This window comes from Pyxicephalus adspersus, chromosome 4, assembly GCF_032062135.1.
Source record: "Pyxicephalus adspersus chromosome 4, UCB_Pads_2.0, whole genome shotgun sequence".
Classification (NCBI taxonomy): Eukaryota; Metazoa; Chordata; class Amphibia; order Anura; family Pyxicephalidae; genus Pyxicephalus; species Pyxicephalus adspersus.
This window is the reverse complement of record NC_092861.1, coordinates 141,184,857-141,210,730: the sequence shown is the minus strand read 5'-3', so window position 1 is coordinate 141,210,730 and position 25,874 is coordinate 141,184,857. Positions and strand designations below refer to the sequence as shown.

The 25,874-nt window shown below is 38.0% G+C and overlaps 1 protein-coding gene across 1 annotated transcript in view; it reads left to right on the top strand.

Moving 5' to 3' along the window:
* KCNH1 (potassium voltage-gated channel subfamily H member 1) overlaps positions 1–25,874 on the top strand; it is a 221,179-nt gene that overhangs the window by 150,616 nt on the left and 44,689 nt on the right. Inside the window, exon 10 of the mRNA XM_072409818.1 lies at positions 6,227–6,423. Coding sequence (XP_072265919.1) covers positions 6,227–6,423 — 197 coding nt within the window. The remainder of the gene's footprint in view (positions 1–6,226; positions 6,424–25,874) is intronic.

Below are 25,874 nucleotides of genomic sequence, written 5' to 3'. Positions count from 1 at the left end.
TGACAGAAGAAGCCGGGTAGGCAAGTTTGAAAAAATGGGTTTTGAGCGCTCTTTTAAATGAGCAGAAAGTAGGAGCAAGCCGAATAGGACGAGGAAGACCATTCCAGAGACTGGGTGCAGCTCTAGAGAAGTCTTGTATCCGTGCGTGTGATGAGGTTATGAGTGAGGAAGTCATTAGTAGGTCATTGGAGGAGCGGAGAGAGCGGCAGGGGGAGTATTTTTCTATCAGGTCAGAAAGGTAAGTGGGACAATAACTGTGTAGGGATTTGAAGGCAAAGCACAGGAGCTTAAATTTGATTCTAAGGTGAAAAGGAAGCCAATGGAGAGAACTACAAAGAGATGTAGCGGAAGAGGAGCGGAGCGAAGGATGGATGAGTCTGGCTGCAGCATTCATAATAGATTGTAGAGAAGAGAGTCGGGTTAGTGGAATACCAGCGAGGAGGATGTTACAGTAGTCCAGACGAGAAATGATAAGAGCATGTACAAGGAGTTTGGTGGTCTCAGGGGACAGGTAGGGGCGGATTTTGGAGATGTTGCGTAGGTGAAAGTGACAGGACCTGGAAATGTTCTGAATATGGGGGGTAAATGAGAGGGCCGAGTCAAAGGTGACACCAAGACAACGTGCCTGAGGGGAGGGCCAAATAACAGTGTTGTTAACAGTTAGATATATGTCAGGGGGGGATTTGGAATTTGAGGGGGGGATGATGATGAGTTTTGTTTTATCCAGGTTGAGTTTCAGGAATCGGTCAGACATCCATGATGAGATGGCTGACAGGCAGCATGAGACCTTATCCAGGACTGAGGGAGACAGGTCAGGGGTGGACAGATAAATTTGGGTGTCATCAGCATACAGATGGTACTGTAAGCCAAAGGAGGATATGAGACTACCGAGAGAGGAGGTGTACAGAGAAAAGAGGACCGGTCCAAGGACTGACCCTTGGGGAACACCAACAGGGAGGAGAGTGGGTGAGGAGGAGTTACCATTGAAAGAAACTTGAAAGGAGCGGTCAGACAGATAGGAAGCAAACCAAGAGAGAGCGGTGTCACTGATACCAATGGAGCGCATGATTTGTATTAGAAGGGGGTGATCAACAGTGTCAAAAGCAGAGGAAAGATCAAGGAGAAGGAGCAGGGAAAAGTTGCCTTGAGACTTAGCTCTGATGAGGTCATTGGCCACTTTAGTAAGGGCTGTTTCAGTGGAGTGGGCAGCTCTAAACCCAATCACTATAGCTTTATTGGATTCCTTTTCCTGTGTAAATAAGATTTCTATAAATAAATACACGGACAACGGGTAATCAGCTAGTTATAATATAAAAATATATGTTACAAATATTTATAAATAATATAAATACCTAAATATTTAAATATTTTCATATAAAGTTTGAAACTACATTAATGTGTAAAGGTTATTTCTGACTTTCAGAAATGTGTTTACATAGTTCAGAGAAACAAAAAACTGTAATGTCACCAAAATAACAAACAATACTGGAAAGTGAATTGTGAAAACTTGTCTAGCACTAAGCCCTAAATATCCACCTACATAGATACAGTATTTATTTATTTGTAAATCAGATTAGTAACCATGGAGCTAAACTGTGTTTTATGCACTTCTGCTGACAGTATCCCTCACACGGATGTTAACAATGGGCTGAGGAGGGCCGGATTCATTGAAGGCTTGACACAAGATAAGTCAATTACCAGCTGCTTGTCAGAAGCCATACAAAGCTCACAGATGGTTTGTGCAAGCAGTCATATTAGCGGGTGGAGGGGGGTCACTTGTGATCATAAATACATTATGCAGCAGTCATACTGAAAAGTCAGCAGATTATTTCATGAACAGTAAACAAAATTGTTTCTTTCATTAGATTTAGAGGTGGAAAGAGAATGGATCAATGCTAACCTTCATTCACATCATTACGGCACGTTCACACATCATCATACAATATGGGCCTGATTCATTAAAGCTCTCCAAGGCTGGAGAGGATACACTTTCATCAGTGAAGCTGGGTGATCCAGCAAACCTGGAAAAGATTTCTTAAAATAATTTGCTATTTGCTAGCAAATTTTTTAAATCCTGGACCAGATCCATTGCAGGTTTGCCGGATCACCCAGCTTCACTGATAAAAGTGTATCCTTTCCAGCCTTGGAGAGCTTTAATAAATCAGGTCCGATGTCTCCAATCTAGCGTTCTTCAAATTAAGTGTGTTGGCAATAGCTATTAACCACCATAGTTTTGACTGGATAGGCACAGTATAGTACGGTTCTTTATAGACTCTATAAATGCAATAACTGAGTTTTAAGGCTACTGGGCACCTGAATAACTCTGCACCCGTTTTCGGGCAGTATTTGTTAATTGGTGGCTTTGTACCTTCTTTCCCAGTACATAATTTATAGAAACCAACCATTAGGCTTCCTCCGGGATATCTTTTGTACGTACTTTACGGTCAATGGGCCTTCCATTGCAATTTTAGAAACAGGTCTTATAAGCTGAAATGAATAGGGTCACAAAGGAGTATTGCAGGGAGATGAGCACTGAGAGCACAGCAAAACGGGGGAGGCCAGTGCCATTGCTTCTCCTATACATCCTTACAATCTTGATGGATGAATGAAACACCAATCCTCGTTGAGTACCAAAGCTTTTACGAATCATTTATGTACATCAATATAGAAATATACCAAAATCCTTTTTAAGGCTTAAGGAGAACTAACTTGAACAAGGTTTTCAACCTTCACCTTGCCACATTTATCACCACGCATGTTTGTGTCTTTTATGATCTCCCATTGACCGTAAAGTAAGTACAAAAGATATCCCTGAGGAAGCCTAATGGTGGCAAAATACATCGGATTTTTGCACAAACTCTATACGGTCTGGACTTTTGCGGTTCTTCACACATTTATTTGTTTGATGACATAGAAGTACTGTGTCTAGTATATAATATCTAGCTCCTGTGAAGTGTTAACAGGACCAAGGTAAAATACCTGATTGCGTTATGTAAATGTTTTTCTTTGATACCATGTAACAAATACACGTATATATTATTTCATACAATCCCTGAGCCGTGAACCTCATTCTTTTTCTTACATATACATCATATACATTATATATGATTGCTTAATGAGGTGGCTCAACATTTAAAGTTATTAGTGAAGAGAGGGGAACACCCTTAATGAACTTCCATACAACACCAACACTAATTAACACAACACACACAAAAAAGAAACCAATTACCTTTATGTGTCCTAAAAACTCAAACACAAACATGTGGATTCAAGTTAGGCAGTATAACTGAGATAAACACACAGTCCATCCACAAACATGGAGGCAGAACCATAACTATGACAGAGAGGGGCTATGGGAAGGCTGATTGGTCCAACTGTTGCACGAATAACCTGCAGACAATATTTTTAAATGCTGCATCATTAATCATTGAACATAAGTTTCCTACCAATAAGACTAAAGATAAATCAATTTGACAGCTGCCATTACAGTAATAGAGCATATAAAGAACAGCTGCCAAACACCCAGCAGGCCCATCACAAAATCCAAGATCTACCTACATTACATAGAAAAGCAACAATACCCATTGAGGATGTTACTAGAACTAAAATAAATAATATATTTAAAACTGAATAATTTCATTAGCATGAGGGGACTAAGGAAGAAACAGAAATGGCAAAATATATACCGATTAAGTATCAGTTTTAAATTTGTGATCCAAGAAATCGGACATGTTTGTGCCCTTAAAGTTCCAAAAAATTGTCTGTTCCTATGGAAATTGTAGCATTAAGTGTGTATTTAGCTGTCTGCCGGCAAATAAAGTTCCATTTTTAGCTTTGGATAAAGCTTATCCTAAAATAGTTCCAGGATCACATTAGCAGCTGAATAATGGATTGCACTGGGGGTGCGTTTCCCCATTATAGTCTGTAGGTTCTTCCCCATTCTCATCTCGGACCCTCCATGTCTCCCTGATGATGCTGCAGCCAGGCTGTGCAGGCACCATGTCCTCCTGCAGAACATGTGTTGTTATCTGTCATCTAGCCGTATTGTCATTGCTCATCCACTAGAACTCGATATGGATCAATGACTGCGTACTCACCACCATTACTACAACAAGCCGAAAAGAATGATGTGGGTCAGCATGTTTTCATTTCTCGTCATTGTTAAATAATATAGAAATGAAAGCTTGTCTTGTACTTTGACAATCTTCTCTGGAGTCGAACATAATTAAAGTAATAATTTGTTTGTCAAACCATATGCAATTATTCAATCTGGATATTCACTGAGTAACCAGTTTAAAGTTCTCTTTATAATTTCCTTCCCCTTTTTTGGCAAAGGCAAGGCTACCATATAATTACTATGAATATAATATTAGAGGGGTTGTGACATGATGAGTGCAAGTTGTTAACTTTTTATCTGCCAAGCAAATAGCCATGCGGAAACACAAATTCACTTATCACTGCCTTACCTACTGAGCATTGATCTGTATTTTTCTCGAGTGTCTGTGAAGGTTTTCACTTATCCAGGTCATTGTAAATCTAGCAGATCAATGGACGATGGACAACGAACGACCCTAATGCAAGTCAAGGGGAGAGAGCGCAGTGGGGTGCCGCTCCGTCGTTCTCTCCCTCTCCTCTCCATAAAGCAGAACGGTGTTGTATGTACAGCGCTCATTCATACATCGTGCAGTGGTTAATCGTTGGAAAGAATCATGAAATATCCATGAAAGACTCCAAATACTACAACATTTATGTCCACATGGCTTAAACTTCTTAATCCAATTACAACTATTCAGGGGACCACACCACACACCACACCATTGATACATGCTCTGTGAACACCTTGATGAAGCATTAGTTGTGAAACAACTCGAGTCGGGTCAAAGAACTATAAAGTGTGGACCACACAAGTTGGTCTAACTATGATTTAGCATAATTTCTGCACTTATATTACGTATAGTACCAACCATCTATTAAAGTTTTTCATCATTTGGAAAGCTTGTGAGATCCCAAAAGATGTCTCTTCCTATCTTATAATAATGGTTGCCACGCCTTATATGTAAGTAACATGTAAGAAGAAAGAGGAGTAAGAATGGCTCTTTGTGGTGACTTTAGCAGTTTATAAAATAATTGTATGATTTTGACAATATGCCATATCAATGTACAAATCACTAACTCAGTTCAACTTTGTATAGCCTAGAACAGTGTTTTTCAACCTTTTTCAAACCATGGCACATTTTTTAAATTGAAAATATGTGGCACACCTCAAATCAAAAATGTTACAAAATGATACTTTGTAGCTTATTCTCTTGTCTCTAAGAATAAACAAGGCATTTAAGCTACCTACTGCCACCCACTGACACGGAAGAGTATTACATTACTCTGCCCGTCACCACAGCACCGACACTCGACAATGGTAATTGGATAATTTCCCACACCTTAAGATCTCGGCACAGTGGTTGAAAAACACCGCCCTAAAATTCTAAATGCATTTATTTTTATAAACTGCTCAATTTGCCACAAAGAGCTGTAATTTCTCCTATTTCTTCCTAAAGGTTTTTCATAGGTGTGATTGTTAGTTTGATTCTACCATAATAAACAAATGTCAACTACTTTTACCCTTTGTCGGAACCTACTTTTTTAAACCTGCCCTATCTTAAAATCCCTAACTTTTGGCCTTAAATCTCTAAAATGGGTGTCTTTTTTTCATTGAATCTAACAACCTTACCCCATGCTTGGTGTCAGGTGTTCTGACAATTGTGTTAGTCTTGTGATTTAACACTTATGCAGACTTCCTGACACCAAAAGAATGATTTGATTTTTTGAAAAGAATAGACATTCCTGTGCAAAGATTCCTTTAGTAAATTGGTTGATAGGCCTAAATTGTGTGAAGGTACAGTAAAGGAAAGCCATTTTATAGCACTGCATAGCAGCACTCCATGTAAAAAACAAAGATGGCTGCACTATGCATAATATAGTATAATAACTTATTTATAGAGACAATGTTTTTAAAATGATTTTGATCAGATTTATTTACATCAAGGTCATTTATTTTACATGTACTTAAAACACAATGATTGTACATTTTTAGTTACTTTATACCTAATTTATTTGTAACTTTGCTGGATCCGATTACTATATTTGTGATTTGCTGGATCCGATAATCTAACTTGCTCCCTGAAATGGTTTAAAACAATATTAACAAATTATTTATTGGTGTTTTCTGCAGGTAAGGGCGATGTGTTCGGAGACATATTTTGGAAGGAGACCACTCTTGCGCCATCCTGCGCCAACGTCAGAGCTCTGACCTACTGTGATCTTCACGTCATTAAGAGAGATGCCTTACAAAAAGTGCTCGACTTCTACACTGCCTTTTCTCACTCCTTTTCCAGAAACCTGATTCTGACCTACAACCTCCGCAAAAGGGTAAGCTTGTTCCTACAGCGCCAGAAATGTCACATTGATACTTAGAATGTGAATATTTACCATCAGAATGTACTTCTTTGTTTTGAGTAGGTGTGAACAGCTCTTGATGCTTGATTTGACCAACCTGCAGGCTGGCAGGACACCATGTTATTTGCTTTCAATGCACATTGATGTGCAAAGGTACATTTTGCAGGACAGGAGCACAATTGCTTTATTTTGTATTGCGTTGAAGCTAGTTGTGAAGCAATGTTATGCATGACAGCATATTGGCCTGGGTTTATTGCAGCATGTTTTATTTATGCCCAATGCACGCTAATGATGTGTATTGGTATGAATTGGGCCAACTGAAAAGCAATGTAATGTTACTTGTTATTGTGTTAAGCCTCCATTTAGCAATGTTTCCCAATGTACCTGGTGTGAATGAGCCCTCAATTATCTTCTCTGATTGGTATTTGATCATTCACAAGTTCCACAACACTGCACAAACATGTTAGGATTCTGACCCGTCTGAATGTCAATCTGACGTACTCACTCATTCACACAGCTTCTATCCGCAAGCCATCAGAACCCCACAAAAGTTCAGATTCACTTTAGATCTGATGTTTGATTTTATATGCTTTTCTTTATCATTTTCTCTAAGTCTAGCTACAGGCCACTCTTTTTTGCAAGCTTGACAGCTGGGCCGAACAACTGCAATAGGTTTATGTATTTTCTAGGCAGATGATGATTCTGTTCACATCCCTAGCCTTATCCCTAATCTAATACAAAATGGTAGTCTGAGGGATTCCCTCAAAAACTTGGACTTTTGAGGCCAATAGGTGCAAATTTAACAATTAAATATCAAAAACCATAACTTTAATAAATACCAATAAAACATTAACATAAAAAGAACCTAAAAATGTGCAACAAACACCACAAGGAAATTCCTGTCCGGGTTACCCAATCATCATCCTGTTGAATCGACACGTTTCACAGATAAATCTGCTTCTTCAGGAAAAGAGACAGGGATATCTGAGGTTTGTAGCACATGTGGCCCTACCCAAAGGGTGAGAGTAGACGAGGACAGCAGCTTTTAGAATGTATCTCAGTTGGTATTGTTTTCAATTATTATTCACAGTTCTCAGTAGTATGATCCATATTAGAGCAAGGGTGTCAATGAACTAATATCTGACCATTGATAGTTGCTTCTTTAGTATGGGCACGGCTCATTCAGGTCCATGGTGGTGGCACACATGGGCACAACATTTTTATCACCCAGAAGGGTTACGCTATTTGAGGTGATAAGTATATACCTGGGGAAGGTTGGCACAGGTTAGAACATTTAGTAGACATTTTAGGAAAGGTGAACACATCCTTTAAGTATCAGATTAGTGTTTGGGCAATTAGCTTTAAAGGGTCAACCAGCAACTAATGAGATTTAGCTGGCGGGCCAGCCAAGTGCAGATAATAATTTATTGGATGAAAATGACACCACAATTTAATGTTTGACTGCAGCGTACTTTTATGTGATAAATTGACTTTGTTTTCTCCTTCAGTTCTTTATTTCCTGGTATCTTTTCTGGGAATTTGGTTTTCTGGAGTAATCTTTTTAAGTGAAATCATGTTTGTTCCCTGTGACTCACTGATGTACGTGGGAATTGTCTGCCGTATGTTCATTGTTTTAAAAGTGACATTTTTCTCCTGTGTTATTTTTACCCAGCCAGAGAAAAATATGGCATTTGTGTCACTAATGGCATCTCAGGAGAATGATTGTGAAGGTTTGCTTGGGGTGATGGAATGAGTCACAGGCCTCTGAGAATGATGCCTTGGACTGGGGTGGGAGAGGTCAGGGTGTCTGTACCGGAGCTGTGAACACAGCCGGGGTAGATGAGATGGAGAGGACAGAGGTGATGCGAGTGCACGCTGTGTTCTTTTACTGTCACTCCGCATGTGGTGCACATTTCCTGGGCTGACATTTTTATATTACATGGCTGGGATCACATCCGTAGGGATGCTAAAGACGACCACATGTTTTAATCCACTCTCTCTGCAACCAGGCAATGTTGGCTGGATCAAGCCAATATGTAATGCCTGCTTGGTAAATTAAAAGGAGCCCAGTAAACCATTATCATGGAAACAATTTATTTAAAAAGTAAAAGTATAACCATTGTTAGTTTAGTGAGACCTTGTTACTTTGCTCATTCAGGACACATAGACAGAATATTAATAAAATAGACCTGAAAACACATGTACATTCACTTTTCTTATGAATCCTCCCTTGTCAAGTTTTTATTGCTTCCCTGTTCTTTTTCTGACAATCATTAGCCATTCTTAACAGGGCTCTAATGGATACCTAGGGTTCATCCAGACCTTGCCAAAGGTTCTTTGGCATTCTGACCACTTCAGTTGGGGGACATTCGTCCTACTGGCAAACCAAGCAAATAGCATTTATCATGGATGGACTACTGGATAATAGCAGGGGTTCCTCCACACCTGAAAAGGGTTCCCTAGGGAAAAAAGTTGGGAAAGGCTGCCTTAGAAAATTACCTAATTTGCTATACAGTTTCTGCACTTTCTATAAAAAAACAATAACAATCGATCAGGATTATTTGGACCCTTTTAAAGATGTTCTAGTGAGTTTGGCACAGATACTGAATCATTGTTCAGGAGAAGCAGAGGATAAATTTGAATTTTATACCATATTTTAGAATTGGTGGCATCATCACCAGGGCTTTATGCTTTCCTATGCAATGTAGGTAGATAATATCAGGTGAGAAGGCCACTATACATAGCGACCTGAACAAAGGAAGCTTTAGTAATGTCAACATTTGTTTCTCAGCCTCTGTGTTTGAAAGAACTGGAATCCTATGAATTAATGGAGCAGACCAGGGAAGAAAAGGTCTAGATCAGGGGTCGGCAAACTTTTTGGACTACTAGGCCATTTCAGGAGGTTAAGAAGGCACACTAGGCCAGAAGAAACAAGGTGTCCAATAAATGTTTTTTTTCCAACCATGACTGCAAGCGAGAAGCCTTAGTCTTCCGCTCATCTGCGGTGCAGTCTCTGTACGTGTGCGCGTGCTTGGCATTGAAATGAGCCTTGAGATTTGACCGCTTGAAAGTGCTGTTGATGTCGTTGCACACTAAACACAGGGCTTTGTTGCAGTGGCGGACGAAGAATAATTTGTCAGTCCATTTGGGGTTGAAGACACAATGTTCGAAGTCAACCTTCCGGAGACTGGTAGCTGCGCGTTGCTTCTGCTCTTTAAGCATAGTAATTGGGGTTACTGTGCGGGAACTCGATGATATTGTGGGAACTCGGGATAACACAACAATTCAATTAGGCCCGATCCAACAATAAATACCTAGGGGGGCATTAGGCCGGACTGGAATACTGGCTAGGCTGTATCCGGCCTAAAGGCTGGAGTTTGTCTACCTCTGGTCTAGATGATGCTGGACGTCCTCCAGCCAGGAAAAGGGTTGGCTCTATCTGACTTGCGGCAGCTACTAATGCACATTTTGATAGGTTCACAGTGTGCAGTAAAATTAGAGTGTGCAATTTCAGTAAACAGAAAAACCTATATCATTATGCAAGTTTTTAGACAGAAAACTTTTAGGGGTTTGATCTGTATAAGAACAACTCTCTAAGTTTATCGGTAAAATGGCAAGGACAGAACATAGGTGCCCAATATATCTGGTGCCGTGTAGTCCCAGCATAGCACAGTGGTTCTATTATATAACCAGCCCAGGCATATCTAGGTACAGCTGGCCTGTTCTGCTGAGGCACCCAGAATATATGCCCGTGTTCTCCTTCTGCCACTACCTTGCTTTGTGTTTAATTACAAGAGTAAGGTTCTCTTTTCTGCTTCCTGTCAGCTTGAAGATGTTTGACATATTGAAGCCAAATGCATTATTAATGCCCACGCTGCCATACTTCTGAATTCGATGACATTAGGTAAGAAGTGTTCGCTAAATCTGGAGTAGTCATGAAAAAATGTTCAGTAGCATAAAACTATACAATCTGTTCAGCATTGTTCTAAACATTTAACGTGTTTTTATTTAGAGCAGCTGAGGCTGCATTTCTTTGACTATTTATAAACAGCTCTCAGCAAGTTGTACGACTTATGAACGTTTGATGCCCTGACTCTATGGCAGATGGCAACTGACAGCTCACTGGAACTCTCACATATCCCAGAATCCATACAGAAGTCACTGGAGATGTCTTCACAACTCTTTTGTGTACTGCTGTGCATTAGTGTATGCACCCTATCATGAGTACTGCATCCCGGGATTCCTAAAACTGGACCCTTTTTGGCATTACAATGCACCACAACACATGGTAGTTCACTATTGTGTTTGGAAACCAAATAGAATAAATGGCCCCGTGGTGCACTAATGCATGCGTGCTGCAGTACTAAGCATTGTTGTAATTTGTGTAGTAACATGCACATTATACCAACACAAGGACCTGAAGCCAGCTCTGTGCTCACCCTCACTGCTGCCACATCCCATTCATTTTTCTTAACCATCAACCATTTTCCTTCAGCCATTGATTCTGTTTGGCATGACAACAAATTAAGGCAATGAATCTATATTGCAATGCACTACCATATTTTGTGTAGGCTACTATAGAGGTACATTCAGTGCAAATGCCCTGTAGTGGCATGATTATGGCATATGACCAACATATAAAATTCCCTTTAAAACAAGCTAGTGTCTGGCCTTTCACTTACAATAAAATATAATAGCACAGGCCTGGTTCCTCATTGTCAGTGGGGAACCAAACTGTCAGTAGAGAGCCATCAGCTATGCACAGTGTCTGCTAGGAAGGACAATAAATAATATACCCTCAGCGAGAGGGATATTAATATACAAACTGCACATGGGTAGAAGGTAATTTTATCTTTTGTATTTGTAGTTTGTAATTGCATTTTTATACAGATCTGGATAATATGTTGGTTCTTTATAGATATAAGATAATAATATGATTGCTGTCTGTCATTGCTAGCTGTTTGCTCATTGAGAGGGGACAGTGCATAGGAATGGAAGACATACTGTATATGGTTGTATGTACGTGTGTATGGTTGTTCCTCAATAGCCCAATTATTCTCAAGGGATGGGTTCTTGATTAGGTTGCTCCTTAACTTGGATTCAGATAAATAAGGTCAATGACCTGGATGTGTTTTTTTGGAAGGGTTGCCTGAAACACCGGACCGGCTAAACAAATTACAAATTACCCAGATCACATATGTGAGCTTCATGCTTGTTTGTTCGAGTACGCCTTTACATGACATTTCCTCCATTGTGGCTGTTGTTCTTTTTCTGATCTGCACAATATTTATTTGGAGTTCCTAGAGTGGTTACCACTTAACAAAGTGCTCTTGACTGATTGATCATTTCAAGCTGTTTTCTTTTCTCCAGCATTCTTTTTATTTTGTATTTTAATGTTCTGTTGCTTTATTATATTCTGTTTTTCTCTATAGTTTGTGTTAGTGCTGGATTCCCTGTTACTCTTAGTGGAAGCTAATTTTTTTCATGTGGATAAAAAAAAATCAATACAAGCTAGCAATGCAATCAAAAGAAACGCATGATCTTCTAAGTGGAGTGGCAAGAAATAACAATACCCACTTTACCCCAATCACCAGCGTACAACACTAAATCCAGCGGAGCTTCTATTTAGGTCAGTTCTGTAATATTCCATTATGGATTGACCTGTCATTGACTCAGCAGGGTCAAGGTTGAAATCTCAGCCGGTGGGGCGAACAGCCAATGTATAGAGGAGACACTATGTATTGTTCCATGACCGTTCTTACTATTCTGATATCTACAATCATATATCTGCTTTGTTTTATAATATGGCATTTAGGAATCATATGAAATAAATAGATATTACTGTTCTTGGGTTCCTATTTAACCTTTTCAGTGCAATAGAGAATAGGGTTGCAACAAAAGCAGTTCTTCCAGGAGATATATAATAATGATTGTACCTTATATACCTTGCTTTATTTTGGATAGAATAAGGAGTAGGTAAAACACATGTTATTTTTTTTTCTTGTGTCCCAAAAAAGAGGGATTTTCTTTTAGGCATCTCTTCCAAAATCACATATATATATATATTATATATATATATATATTTATTTATATACATAAAAATACATGTCAAATGTCCCAAAAAGCAGTAAGAGCGTGATTTCATAGTTAGGTTGAAAAAAAAGACATAAGTCCATCAAGTTGAATTATTAGGGAAATAAACATGTCCCAGATATAAAACCCTATAGACATAGTTGGTCCAGAGGAAGGCAAAAAAAAACCCGGGTACAATTTGCTCAGACAGGGGAAAAAAATCCTTCCTGATTCCATGAGGCAATCGTATGTTCCCTGGATTAGAAGTCTCTGTTATCTTTACTTTAAAGCTTTAATCCCCAGTTATATTCTGTGCTTCTAGAAATCATCCAGTTTTTTCTTAATGCAATCTATAGTAGTTGCTGAAACTACTTCCTGAGGGAGCCGATTCCACATTTTCACAGACCTTACAGTGAAGAATCCCTTCCTTATCCGGAGATTAAATTTCTTTTCTTTTCTTGTCCTAAGAGAGTTCTCTATATGTACAGTTCATATATTTATACAAGGTGATTGTATCCTCCCTTATACGTATCTTCTCATATCTTTAGCTTATGTGTAGGATCTTGCAGAAGCAGTAAGAGACATCCCACGGGTGGCAATGCAGGACTGGGCAAGCAAAACAGTATTTTTCTATTGCTTTGAATTTCCAGAACAAAGGTAGCATATGAGTGATTATTTTAAATAGAAGGTAAAAGATCCTTTTTACCTTTCCTTTATTATATATTAACACACAGAAATTCTGCACAGTAACACACCACAATACAGTGGAAAAAGGTTCTTTATTCTAGCATTTAAACTCACCTGGATCATATATATCATAAATTACATATGTAGAGGTTTTTATTCTCTTCATACAGTATTCCAAAAGAAGTAATATGCATTACAGAGTTTTACATTTAATAAGAAATCAATAAATGTGCGTAGTGACCATTAGTGTGTTGAACTCAGTAAATCATGTTACCTAGTAGTGGGGGGGGATTTTTCATTTTGGTTTTCTTTACTTTATGAATCATTTTTTTTTAAGGAGAAAAAGAAAGAGAAGAATTGCTGCCCTTCTATTATATAGATCACTTACCTTACCTGTGACAGATTCTCTATTGCATGACCTTCACTGAACCTTTTCAGCAAGAAATCAGCCAAGCATGGGCCATTCTTAAAGAAAAGCTAATATTTTAAGGGGTGGACAGTAAGAAGAAGTAATACACTAGGGGCTTGAAATACATCTTTTCCTCATCCATTAGGTGTTTTTATAATGTACAGGGATGTTAGAGCTTTATATCTAAAAATGCAATTGCAAATATTTTTTTTAAAGCATCAGAACACAATGGCCCTGATTTATTAAAGCTATCCAAGGCTGAAGAGGATACACTTACATCAGTAAAGCTGGGTGATCCTGCACACCTAGAATGGATTTCTTCAAATTCATTTGCTAGCAGTGTTTTGAATTCTGGACCAGACCCATTCCAGGTTTGCTGGATCACCCAGTTTCACTGATGAAAGTGTATCCTCTCCAGCCTTGGAGAGCTTTAATAAATCAGGCTCACACCAATTTTGTAATATTAGATTGGATTCAAAGGGCAACTATGTATTCAAATAAAGTGCTGTCATCACCATTTTCAAGCATGGAGTCCCAGATATTGGATACACAAGTCACTGGTGTAGATGACCATACTATGGTGCAGCAGGCCATTGGACTGTCATGATATACGCAATTCAGGCTTTTAATGGTGAATTGGAGTGCTCCCCATTGTCCAAAATTGTCCTTAACCAAAAAATGGACATGCTGTATTTTTGTAGACAAAATGGGACACTGGACAAGAAGTGGACACCCAAAATTCCAGCTCTCTGCACCCCATGCTATCATGGGACCCTAGACAATTTCCCAGTTTGCCCTATCCTAAAACCATTAATGTTTTTTATTTCTGTCTTTGCTGGGAAAATTTCTCTTTCTCTTCAGTCCTAAACACTTCTGGTATTATACTCAGCACAGTGCTGGGTACCGGGGGATAAGGGGAGATGTTTCCTGTATATGTTATCATCAGAGGGCTTCCAAACCAGAGTTCATTTCACAGCAGCTCCTTGTGAGCTGTCTTTCATCAGTTTTTAATTGTTCAACGAATGCTTTTAGCTTCATGCAGCCTATCTAGCTTTCAGTCTTTCTTTGCCCAGCTGCTTTTCCACCAGTCATTTTACAAAGCTAGAATAGACAGTAGACTCAATTCATTAAGTTATACTGATTGTAATGTTTAGCAATAAGAGCCAAAGAGAGATTTAAATTATAATCACATGAATAAACACAATCCTTTTAGCAACTTACGCATGCATTATAGTATAGAAAATTGAGGGCTAAACAATTAGGGATCCCGCATTATTATCTGCCACCATTCGGTTACAGAGTTTAAAAGATGGGAGTAACAAAAATACATTTTTGGGTTTTATGCCATTAGCGAGCAACATTTTAAAATTCGATCCTGTGGTGAATCGGGCCATTCTCGCCCGATTCCCCACAATGTAAGCGAGAACGGCCTGTGTAAATTCAGCCGTCGAGATCAAATTTTATGGGACCTGCAAGAGCAATCAGGGGAGCAGAGCTGACAGCTCTTGCAGCCCTGTAGTATGTGTTCTTGGATAGAGACTCTCTATGTAAGAGCACAGGAGTCCCGTTGCTGTACTCATCATGAATGAATGCAGCCGTAGGAATCATCCTGTGCGCAATCGCCGGGCACTAGAAGGTAAATGAGGGCAATTCATGAATGCAGCCATGGTACTCCTCCTGTAATGATTTCCTCGATCTTCCGATGGGTCCACGAAATCGATCCGCTGAAATTTCCCGGACCCATCGGAAATTCGAGGAAATTTTCATGAGAATGACAGAGGCATTCTCGCTCATCCCTATATGCTATGTCCCTTTTACAATACTTCACTGTGCATTGTGATGAGAATTACATCATTCCAACCTGGTCAATCAAGATGGCTGAAGATCCCAAACCTGAAATAGGACCAAGTAAAGATGCTGGCACCGGCAATGAAACAAGATTAGGTGTATTTTTTCACATAATTGCTAAAAATTTAAATTTTATTGCAGAAGGGATATCTGCAATAAAGAACCTGCCAGCTCACAATTTTTTACGTTTTGTCTGCTTTAGGCTCTTTGGTAAAGTTTACATACACTTTAAATGTATTTTCTCTACTGCTCTGAAACAAATATGTTACATAGAAAAAAATGATGTAGAGCCATACAGCAGAAGAGTTTCTGTTTAATAAAGGTCATGGCGAGCATGTCAGAGAGTTTTTTCCTGGGCAGGACTTTTATTTTCAAGATCGAGTCAGCCTCTGCTATCAGTAAATACATAGTCAGCCTTTGGTATCTATAAATATATAATGGTGTACTCGTACCCTCAGATAAATATTTCACCGGTCATGTTATATCCCGCCAATCTATGGGTCATGTATAATGCAAACATCTGAAGCCAGGAAAATATGGTGCCATTACACATTGCCTTCGCCTGCCATGCCAAGTATAATGCAAACCTGTGTACATTGCAGTGTCCTCCTCCAAGAAGGCTGAGCCGCCTAGAGAGGGTAATGGCGTGATTTTAAAACAAGGTTCCTATTCACTTAAGGCCAATTTATTATAGTGCCATAGTGAGAATTTCACACTTTCACTCATCATATGTTTTTGTGTTTTACTTGGGTAATCCTGGCTCCCCTTGTGAAAAATTATTTTATTTTCTGAAGCTTCTAGAGAAAATGACATAACGATATTTTACTAGAAAAGTTACATACTTTACTATCCAATTCATGGACCTAGATAACAGGCAGTAAAACCAGATTAGGCTTATTGGGGTCTTGGGGCATAATTTTATCAGGACGGTTGGGTCCCCTAGATATTTGTACAACCTCTATGCTGTGCAATGCTCCAAAGAATTACGTCATTACCAAATGCTGTTGGTAATTTACTAAAGGAATATTTATATAACAATTAAAGAGTGTACATTCCGCCCGATTTATTAAAGCTCTCCAATTCTGGAAAGAATATACTTTCATCAGTGAAGCTGGGTGATCCAGCAAACCTGGAAAAGATTTCTTACTTTCCATTTGTTAACAAATGGTTTCAGTACTGGACCAGATCCATTCCTGGTTTGCTGGATAACCCAGCTTCACTGATGAAAGTGTATCCTCTCCAGCCTTGGAAAGCTTTGATAAGTCATGTCCAATATATCACTGCCCAGTTAGGGTCTTTACTACTTTGCCTATTCACATCGCCCTGTGTGTGAATTTTCATTATGCAAGCAAAGTTTAACTTAGCTTAGTCAATGTATTACCTTTCATAACTAGTAATTTTTTAGCTTCCTATAAAAGTAAAAAGTAAGATAAAAACCTATGTGATGTCCTGGTACAATAACATAACATTGGACGAGGAGTCTGACATATCTACTAAAAGGGTCTCTGCCTTTCTGTCTTTTAGATCAGCCACCTTGCCTTGCTTTTATAGATTGTAATAGTTTTGGATCAGTGCCTACAGATCACACTGAGTTTGATGAAAACATCATGAGAAAACATCATTTGTACCATCATAGGCTCAAACCTAATGCATATAAGTGAATGAATCGAGAGGAAGCCAACATATACAAAATTGTATCAATAGGAAGTTACCATTTGGGGATGATACATTAGTACATGAATACATTAGAGACTACAATAAGGTGTGTTCTTGTCTGACTTTATAATAATGAGTAAATTTAAAAGAAAGTGTATAAAATTAAGAAGAGATCCTGGTGTTCAATGTGTGATAGTGAAACAAATCGTACAAAACAGGGTTGTTCATGTAAAGTAGTTAAGAAAAGCTAAGAAATATGGGAAAAGAAACCTAGAGCTAAACCTGCAAAATTGTAATTATGAAATACGTTTATGCAATACTTCATGTAATCATAATAATATGATCATTATAATGCAGAACATAATTCACACACCCAAACTCAATTTTCTTTGCTGATAAAAGAGCTAAAGAATTTTTCTTTATGGTGGAAGAACCTAAATGTTTGCACCTTTCTTCATACTTAGTGATATTTTCGGATGTACTATTGTATGTGGATTTCTGCATCCATGGACTACATACTGTATAATAAGTACAAAAACCCTACAAATTCCTGCTAAGGTCCATAAAACACCCCAAGAAACAAGTTAAAGGAAGTATTATAAAATGACAAACCACTACCATAGTTGCTGCATCTTTCTAGGTGCTGAAGAAAAATTATGAGCTATATCAGAATTAGCTGCGTCTGCACTTGGAACCAAAAGCCCAAAATCATCAATTTCCTTATCATGAGTCTACAGATATATGAGGAGTCTATTTCAAATGTACAGCATTTATGGTGACTATACAAAATCTGATTGACTTTCATATTTCTGAAGATAGAGAAGTCCCTTTTCCAAATAATAGAACAAAGAAAGAGCAAACAATGGATTTAATTAGGAGCTGATACCAACGTACCATTGTTCATTCAAGCTTTGATATATGAGTTGGGTATACTTATATCAAATGGATATTTGTCATCTTGTAAAATACTTCTATTTGTTATCTAAGAGAAACCCAAAGGGGGCCTATAAAACACCATCAGCTTAGGGATAGTCATGCAGATCTGGTGATTATATGTTGGGGTTATGGGAGCTTTGTTTAGCATCAAACAGTTCTTGGGTTTATTTTATGTACTGGCCAGTCCTGGACAAATTAGCAAAAACTTCTATAACACTTATAGAATAATTTCCTTACAGTGGGGTCTTTGATTTTAAATAATTAGTCAATTCTGTAAAATCCCTTTGCCAGCGAGAAGAGAACATCGGACCTTGGATATCTAAAGGTTAGAATTATTAGAATATTCCACCATCCTGTTCCTCAGGAAGGTTTTTATTGGCACCTAATCTGAATACCTGATTCTAATTTAAATGATTTAAAGTGGTGTTAAATGTACTGGGTGGCAGGACTTGTTTTTTTTTCATACATCAAATCAGCATTTTTGTAATAAATTTATGAGCATGAATACACCAATACATATTTATGTGTCCTTTGTTGAAATATCCCGGCTTCATATGTAGGCATTGTAGGGAAGAGGAACTCATATTGGCTTGTTTAAATACACCCAAAAACTAGACACTTATCATGATGTGTACTTACTTTTTCAGATCACTGAATGTATGATAGTCATTTATGAGTCTTTTGTTTTAAACTAATTACTGAAAGATTTAAATTGAAAGGAACAGCAAAGCATACTTAATATGCAACAGAATAATTACAAAGTGGGATAATTACAAGCTATTCATAGAAATTGACACACTTGTACACATGCTTATTATAAGGTACAAAGTGCGACCCCACATCCCCATCACTACCACCACCTACACACAAATACGCAAACTGCACATACACAATCTGTTTCTTTTTTTTTTTTCTTTTACAAAAGCCTGTAAATCCAGAACAATTTAACAGAGTCCAGTGCTACCGGATCATCCGTGGTGCCTCTTCCATTAGTGATTACCAATGGTAGCAACTGTTTTCCCTTTTTTGCTGGTACAACCCACCTGGTGATCACTCCTCTCTTTACGTGAATCCTAAAGGCTTCTGTGATAAACTTTTTTTTTTCGTGTTGATGGAATGTCATATGTGCTTTGAAAGCCAGACCCTCATACATATCAGAGCAGAAGTAAAAAGACCAGGGATTTTTTGTAATCAAAAATATAAATTAGGTGCAAGGAAATGGACAAGTGTTGTTTTGTCATGAAGATCAGCTTTACACTGGACATGTATTTCTAAATAGAACTGGTAATATCCATGCATTCCCATACATAAATGATTTCCTCTCTCCTGGAGATATATAGAAGCAGAGAAAATATGTTGTACTACCTGTCCTATAAATACAGTTATTACAGTTACTGGACTGACGCCCACTGGCACATGAAATTACACAGCGTTACATTGTACAGATAGCTCCTCTACCATCCTCAGTAATTGAATATCACACAGTTCATCATACACTTGTTTCTGTCTGTTGTAGCAGAGTTTTCAGCCTTGTGGTATTGGCTGGGCCACGATTGTATATTCTAGTGAATCAAATGTCGGAATTGTGTAATTGTAGAATAGATAGCCGAAGGAAATTTTTCAATAAATAGTGGGCAAATCCAGGTACGTCTGAAAATGTACATATGCATGCATTTCCAAGAATGGTAAGCTAATTTTCAGGGATTTTCCCACTCCACTCCTCTACAAGCAGATGTCACTGCCCATGTCACTCACCAACATCTTTTAGTTAGTGGAAATTAGGGATTCAGTTTTATTAGTACAGGCCGGCCACTGGCTGGTTTTGTTGCTTCTTCAGGAAAGCAGAAGAAAACTGGGAACTCGAACATCTAGCTGGTCCTTTTAGAGACACTCTTCTGTGACCTAACAAAGTACCATGCAAAGAAAGAAAGAGTACCATGCAAAGTGAACCTTGGTGTTGCTTTGACTGGTGTGCATTGTAAAACGTGAGTGTCCTAAAGCAGCGGTGCCCAACCTGTGGTCTGCAAGAAAATTTTGGTGGTCTGCGGCTCTAGCCAGTGCACCTCCCAGCGGGGTCAGAAGAAGAACACCGCTTCAGGGGGTGCACTGGCCAGAGGTACGGACCATGTGTCCCGTATGCATCGCAGACTCAGGGTGTTGGGCAGGTTCTGGCATCATGACGTCATTCTTGGGAAAGTTTCTTCTCCCCATGCATGCGTGGTCCAGTGTCTTTAAATTAAGTTGTCCGCAACATCCAAAAGGTTGGAGACCACTGTCCTTTAAGACAATGTTTAATACAACACACTTCACATCTAGTACTTGAAACTCAAATCCAACTGAATTTTTTCATAAGGACACATTTTAATTAATATTTACAAGTGTTTAACATTGGCCATTGTACCAATGGTACAAGTGTAAATGTGTTTTGGTCACGTCATCCCGGGCAACAATCTATAATTCATTTTTAATAGCTGGAATGCATCAAATAGTTGATAATTTGATGATTTACACAACCCCAGTGTTGTTTATACACAACCCAATGTGGGTAAAAAATTCAATCCAACACTATGGATTGAATTTGTAAGCTACCCAATGGTAAAGCATTTGAGCTGACAATATCTGTATATATTCTCAAAATCTGTAATATATACCTAGAAGGGTAGTTAAGTATATTTCATGTGAAATGTATTAGTGTATTTTGAGATTAATTTTGCTCTTTGGCTTTGAAGGTTTTAATTTTTATCGTTTTATTCCGGAAAAAAGTAACATAGTAAGGCAAATGAGGGACACTCCCATTTTCTATTTTTAATATATTTAATCAAAATAATCTAAATTTCAGCCAAATCTGAACCCAGTATGTATGGACTTTAGACTCCGCTAAGTAGAGAATGATGTGACTCATTCAATCCTCTCTGTAAAGAACTGAACATGAGAATGTCAGCTCTATATAAATGAGTTAAACTATGTCTTATGTTTCACTGCAGCATTACCCTTACACCTTATTTAGATATGACCTTCACTCAGAGTCAAGGTAAATCTTGTACATGTATGTGAAAATAACTGCCAATAAATCACAAAATCAATTGATATCAATAGAGAGAGATGGATGGGTTACAAACTACTATAATCACTGGTTTGTTGATGGCTGGAATAGTATTTTTAAATACAATCTGAGCTTGTATTGTAATAAATACTCCCAACAAATAAATCATTTATGGAACATTTTCTGAAATGTCTGAAACCTTTATCTTTTCATGAGTCACCATAAATCGTTATGATACAAAAATCTATTGAATGTTTGCATTTATCACTTGCATTGATTCATATCCAGAGCTTTATTTTGCATTTGTGTGTTTTATTATATATTTGAGTAAATGTTTATTCAGAAATGTGTTACCACATGTTGCTTTATAAGAAGATATGTAATTTTTTTTATAATATTAGACCTATATAAGCAAATTTATTTTTTTCTGAATATAAATGCCATTCAGTGGGATTAGCTTGAATACTTTGCCCAGTCAAAAGACATAATATAGGAATGAGTATTGAGTGATTGTAGTGTAGTGTTTGTAGTGTAGTGTTCATAAGTACAAGCAGCCAGTTATGCACCAAGCATTTTAATTTATTATCGTTTGTGTCACTTTTTGTGTTTTACTTTGGAGGGTGGAGGAACCTTTGGGGCATGCCCTGAAGTTTGGAGGGAGAGCTTCTTGGCCTTGCGGTCAATTCCTCTCCTTAAAGTGGAACTAAACTCTAGCCATAAAAAATGGGGTCAGGCAGGTCCTGTCCCTTCTGCAATAAAATAACCTCACTTGCCTAATCACAGGTTTTTTTTATATTTACTTGTCCCTGTTCTGTCTCCAGTGCCGCCATCTTCTTTATTTTACTGTTTGATATTTGGACATTTTAGTTGGCTGGGCTGACATAACTCTGTTCATTCAGTCCCGAAAGCTGCAGGGGAAGCTAAGATGTGCCAAGTATTCTTTTAACAGAAGAGGACAGTGATCAGCCAGGAAAGTAGTTTTATTGCAGAAGGGACATTGCCTACCCCTTTCTGCAATGAGGGACTAGGAGAGCACCGTATCCAGTATTCAACAAACCAGCTTCGGCTAGACCACAAAGACTGGAACCTGCCTGGTTTTGGATATGGTAGGTCATGGTAACCTAGTTCCCTGTCAGGAGCCTTGCACCCTGGGGGTATAAGAGATTTACAACTTTTGCCCTTGTTTACTGCAGAAGATTGAACGTCAAAGGCAAGCCAACAAGAACATACATCGGGGCCTATGCTCTTTCTCAGTTTGTCTTGTAAATGATTTGGTTATTATTGTTCCCTGTGATCTTGTCGCTGACATGGATATTGTTGAAACTCAATCGTTGAGCAACAGGGCTACAGATTGCTGTAGGAAAATAACTATGATTTCCTTAGCGGGAAAATGCTTTAGAAAAAAACGGAGAATCTCTGTGAATATATTGCTCACCTCACATGGCCCTACCAGCATTCTAAAAAAAATATTAACGAAAAGGAGTTGTCCTTTAAAGACATTGGCCAACAACTATTTGTTCATCCCAGTTCTATAACATCTCTTCCTCACTGAACAGGAAAATTACATATTCTGAAAAACCTTTAAATTCTTTAAACAAGGTGACCTTAGAGAGATAGATATTGTATATACTGCTGCTTTAGGTTTCAGCTTAAGATATCATAATACACCAGTGGAAATTACCCATTTTTTATATTAATTCCCTTTCCCTCCTCATCCTTTATTTAACTACGATTTTCAGTCTTCTATCTGATCTGTATTAATTGGCTCTAAAACATTTATATCTGCACAATTATTTTAGGTTTCTGAAAATGTAATTTGCAATGTCAATTTTTAATATAGATCTTACAGATGATATTTTTTTCTTTCCTAGTTGAGTTAACAGCCGAGATTGTAGCGACAAGTAGAGGAAAGGCAGTGAGCAGTTCTTACATTGACCAACAGCAAAAATGTGCACGTACTGTATGAGGACAGTTTGTGATAAGCAGACAGATTCTCTAAACTTTCCAATCAGAGAGAAAAACTGTCAGAAACAGAAATAATTTAACCAATATAAGGAGAAGAAACAGAAATAATTCAACCAATGTAAAGAGGTGAAAAGTGCATGCCAAAAATGATTAGTAAATTGATAGATATTTGCAGCTGAAGACAAGTGCAGATGTTCAACTTTCCCATGGAAGTTAAACTTGGTCATGTCCAATCCCATCAGTCAAGACGACATATTAGTCATTTATCCTGGCGGCTTTTGGACTAATAAGAAAGTAAAGGAGTTACAGAGGCCAAATTCAATTTAATTAAAAGTTAACATCCGCACGCAAATTATTTCTGCTAATTTACTTTGATTGTTTTAATTTGCAGATTTTATTTAAGATAACCTCAGTAATATATATGTGATAACATTTTGGATTTGAAATGTACAGGTCTGTGACAGGTTTACTATAAGGAAATGTCCACCAGCTAGCCCGTTTAGTCTAACAATCATTCGGGTATATTGGAAAACCAGGTACTCAATGTACCGCTGATAAAATGGTGCCATCTGCATCTCCCTATACCTCTCTGCCTAGCAATAACAAAAACACTTGGCCAATATACAATATTCATTTTTACTAAAGTTGAGCAAATTGCAGAATTACTTGATTGCACTGTTACGATAATATTAGTTGTGCTCTCGACAAGTCTTGTCCAAGTGCGTTATTATAATTTCTCTCATTGAGATGATAAGATAAAATGTTTCCTAAAATCTATTTTTTATATGGGTTTTTGGGAGGTGAGTTTTTTTAAGGTACACATTTCTAATTTTGGTTTGTGTTTTTCCATTTTTGCTTAATTAGTATTTTTGTACTATTATTTTATATTTGTACATCATTATGACTGTCAGGATCCTTTGTTTTTCATCAATTATTTTACCTTCCTTGATCCTTATTTGAGGCCTTCTTCATATAAAGTTTGTTTATCACATTTCACAAGTCCTTCAGATATTATACTATTATACAGATGAGCAGAGATAACAGTGTAATCCTTTCCTGTGGCTGAATTAGTCCAATGTTCTAATTAGCAAGGACAAGCATGTGAAGCTGGATTAGTCCAGATATATTTATGAATAACTTTGAGGTCATGGACACTTTAATAGGCTACTTGTAAATGTATCATCTATGATTAAAGGAGCAGTCTGTTTTCAGCAATGGCAAAGTGAATCACTCTCTGGCTTTTTTTATGCATAGGGAATTTAGGGTGACTTTCCTGCAGCTCACCAGTTCCCCAGTTCTATCTATCTGCCCTAAACTTTACAAGGTGCCTCTTCTTTATCTTTCTTTGCACAATCAATTTAACAACAGAACAAGTCTAGCAGAGGGCCACACCTGGGGTGGTTGGTTGTTGGTAAAGGAGCTCTGTCCACCAGAATTTTTTGGCCAGGGATCAGTTGGAAGAAAAAGTAGTGAGGGATCCATCGTCGGCCCTTACATCTTCTTCTGGCACTGTGAAGTGGTTGGCATAATGGTGCCAGTTTACAAGCAAACTTGCTTATATGCATTTAGTTGCAGTCACCCCGGCCTTTTTTATGTCAGCTGTAAAACTGCATTTCTTTAACAGCTTAAGATAACCATTGCCAGATTGAATTACTCAGTTTTTATTGACATTCTGATTTGATGTTTATTAATGACTGGTCCAAAAGCATTTGACACAGTACCCCACAGACAGTTATTGTGCAAGTTAGGTTCTATAGGTGAGAACATTTCATGCGTGAATGGATGGAAAACTGGTTTAAAGACCGTATTCAGGAACTAGAAATTAATGATTCATACGCTGATTGGTCTAAGGTTGTTAATGGTATACCCAATTGGTCATTGTTGGGGGCCTTACTTTTTAACCTACTCATAAATTATATAGAGTTTGGGAATGCACCATACTTTCTCGGGGGGGTGGGGGTGCAACTGGAGGAGGAGTATGATTTGAAAGTTCTGGTAGATTGTAGACATTGCTAAAACTGTCTGCAGTATTTTCTGCTTCCGGAACCGGTTCTTGTGGCGTATCCAATTTTTCTCATTTCCACTAAATGGTTATTTTAGTAGGAATGGCACAATCCCTTCCACTAGCCACTAACCACCAGCAGCTTCGTTATACATCCTTGAGACCCGGTGTATGGTTTTTGACAAAGAGCTTTCAAATCTTCACCCAACTAGAAGGAAGCTGTTCAGTCTTTTATGTGATCTCGCTCTGCATGCGGTGCTTGTGGTTTACCACTGTTTATCACACTGTGATGCCTGTTGGTAGACTTCCATGATGATATTGCATCCTGTAAATACTATTTTTTAAAAATACCTTTAAGTCTAAAGATTCTTCATCAACCAATAACCCCTAAAGAAGAAGGAAAATCAACTGCCAAACGCATTGGTAGTCAGTTCTACATAAAAGATATAATCTATTTTTGTCACATAAATTTTATTGGTTGTGTAGTTACTGTAAGAAGTACATTTTTAATTGTAATGAAAAAAGATGTTGATGATTTATTACGAAAAACTTTTGAATACTTTTGTCGAGAAAATCCCTACCTGAATATTTCACTGTTGGTGAAGAGGGTAAATCCCTTTTCTGCTGTATTATTGCATGTATCTAGGGATGTGACAAAATAATTCATAGAAAATGTACGTAAGTGTGAACCCACTCACCCATAACTAATAAATCCATATTTTTGCATATGCAACATCTGCCTCGTATTTAGTAGATTTAGATAGTAATTCCATTGCTTTACTCTTCTTAGCAGTTATTCAGTAAGG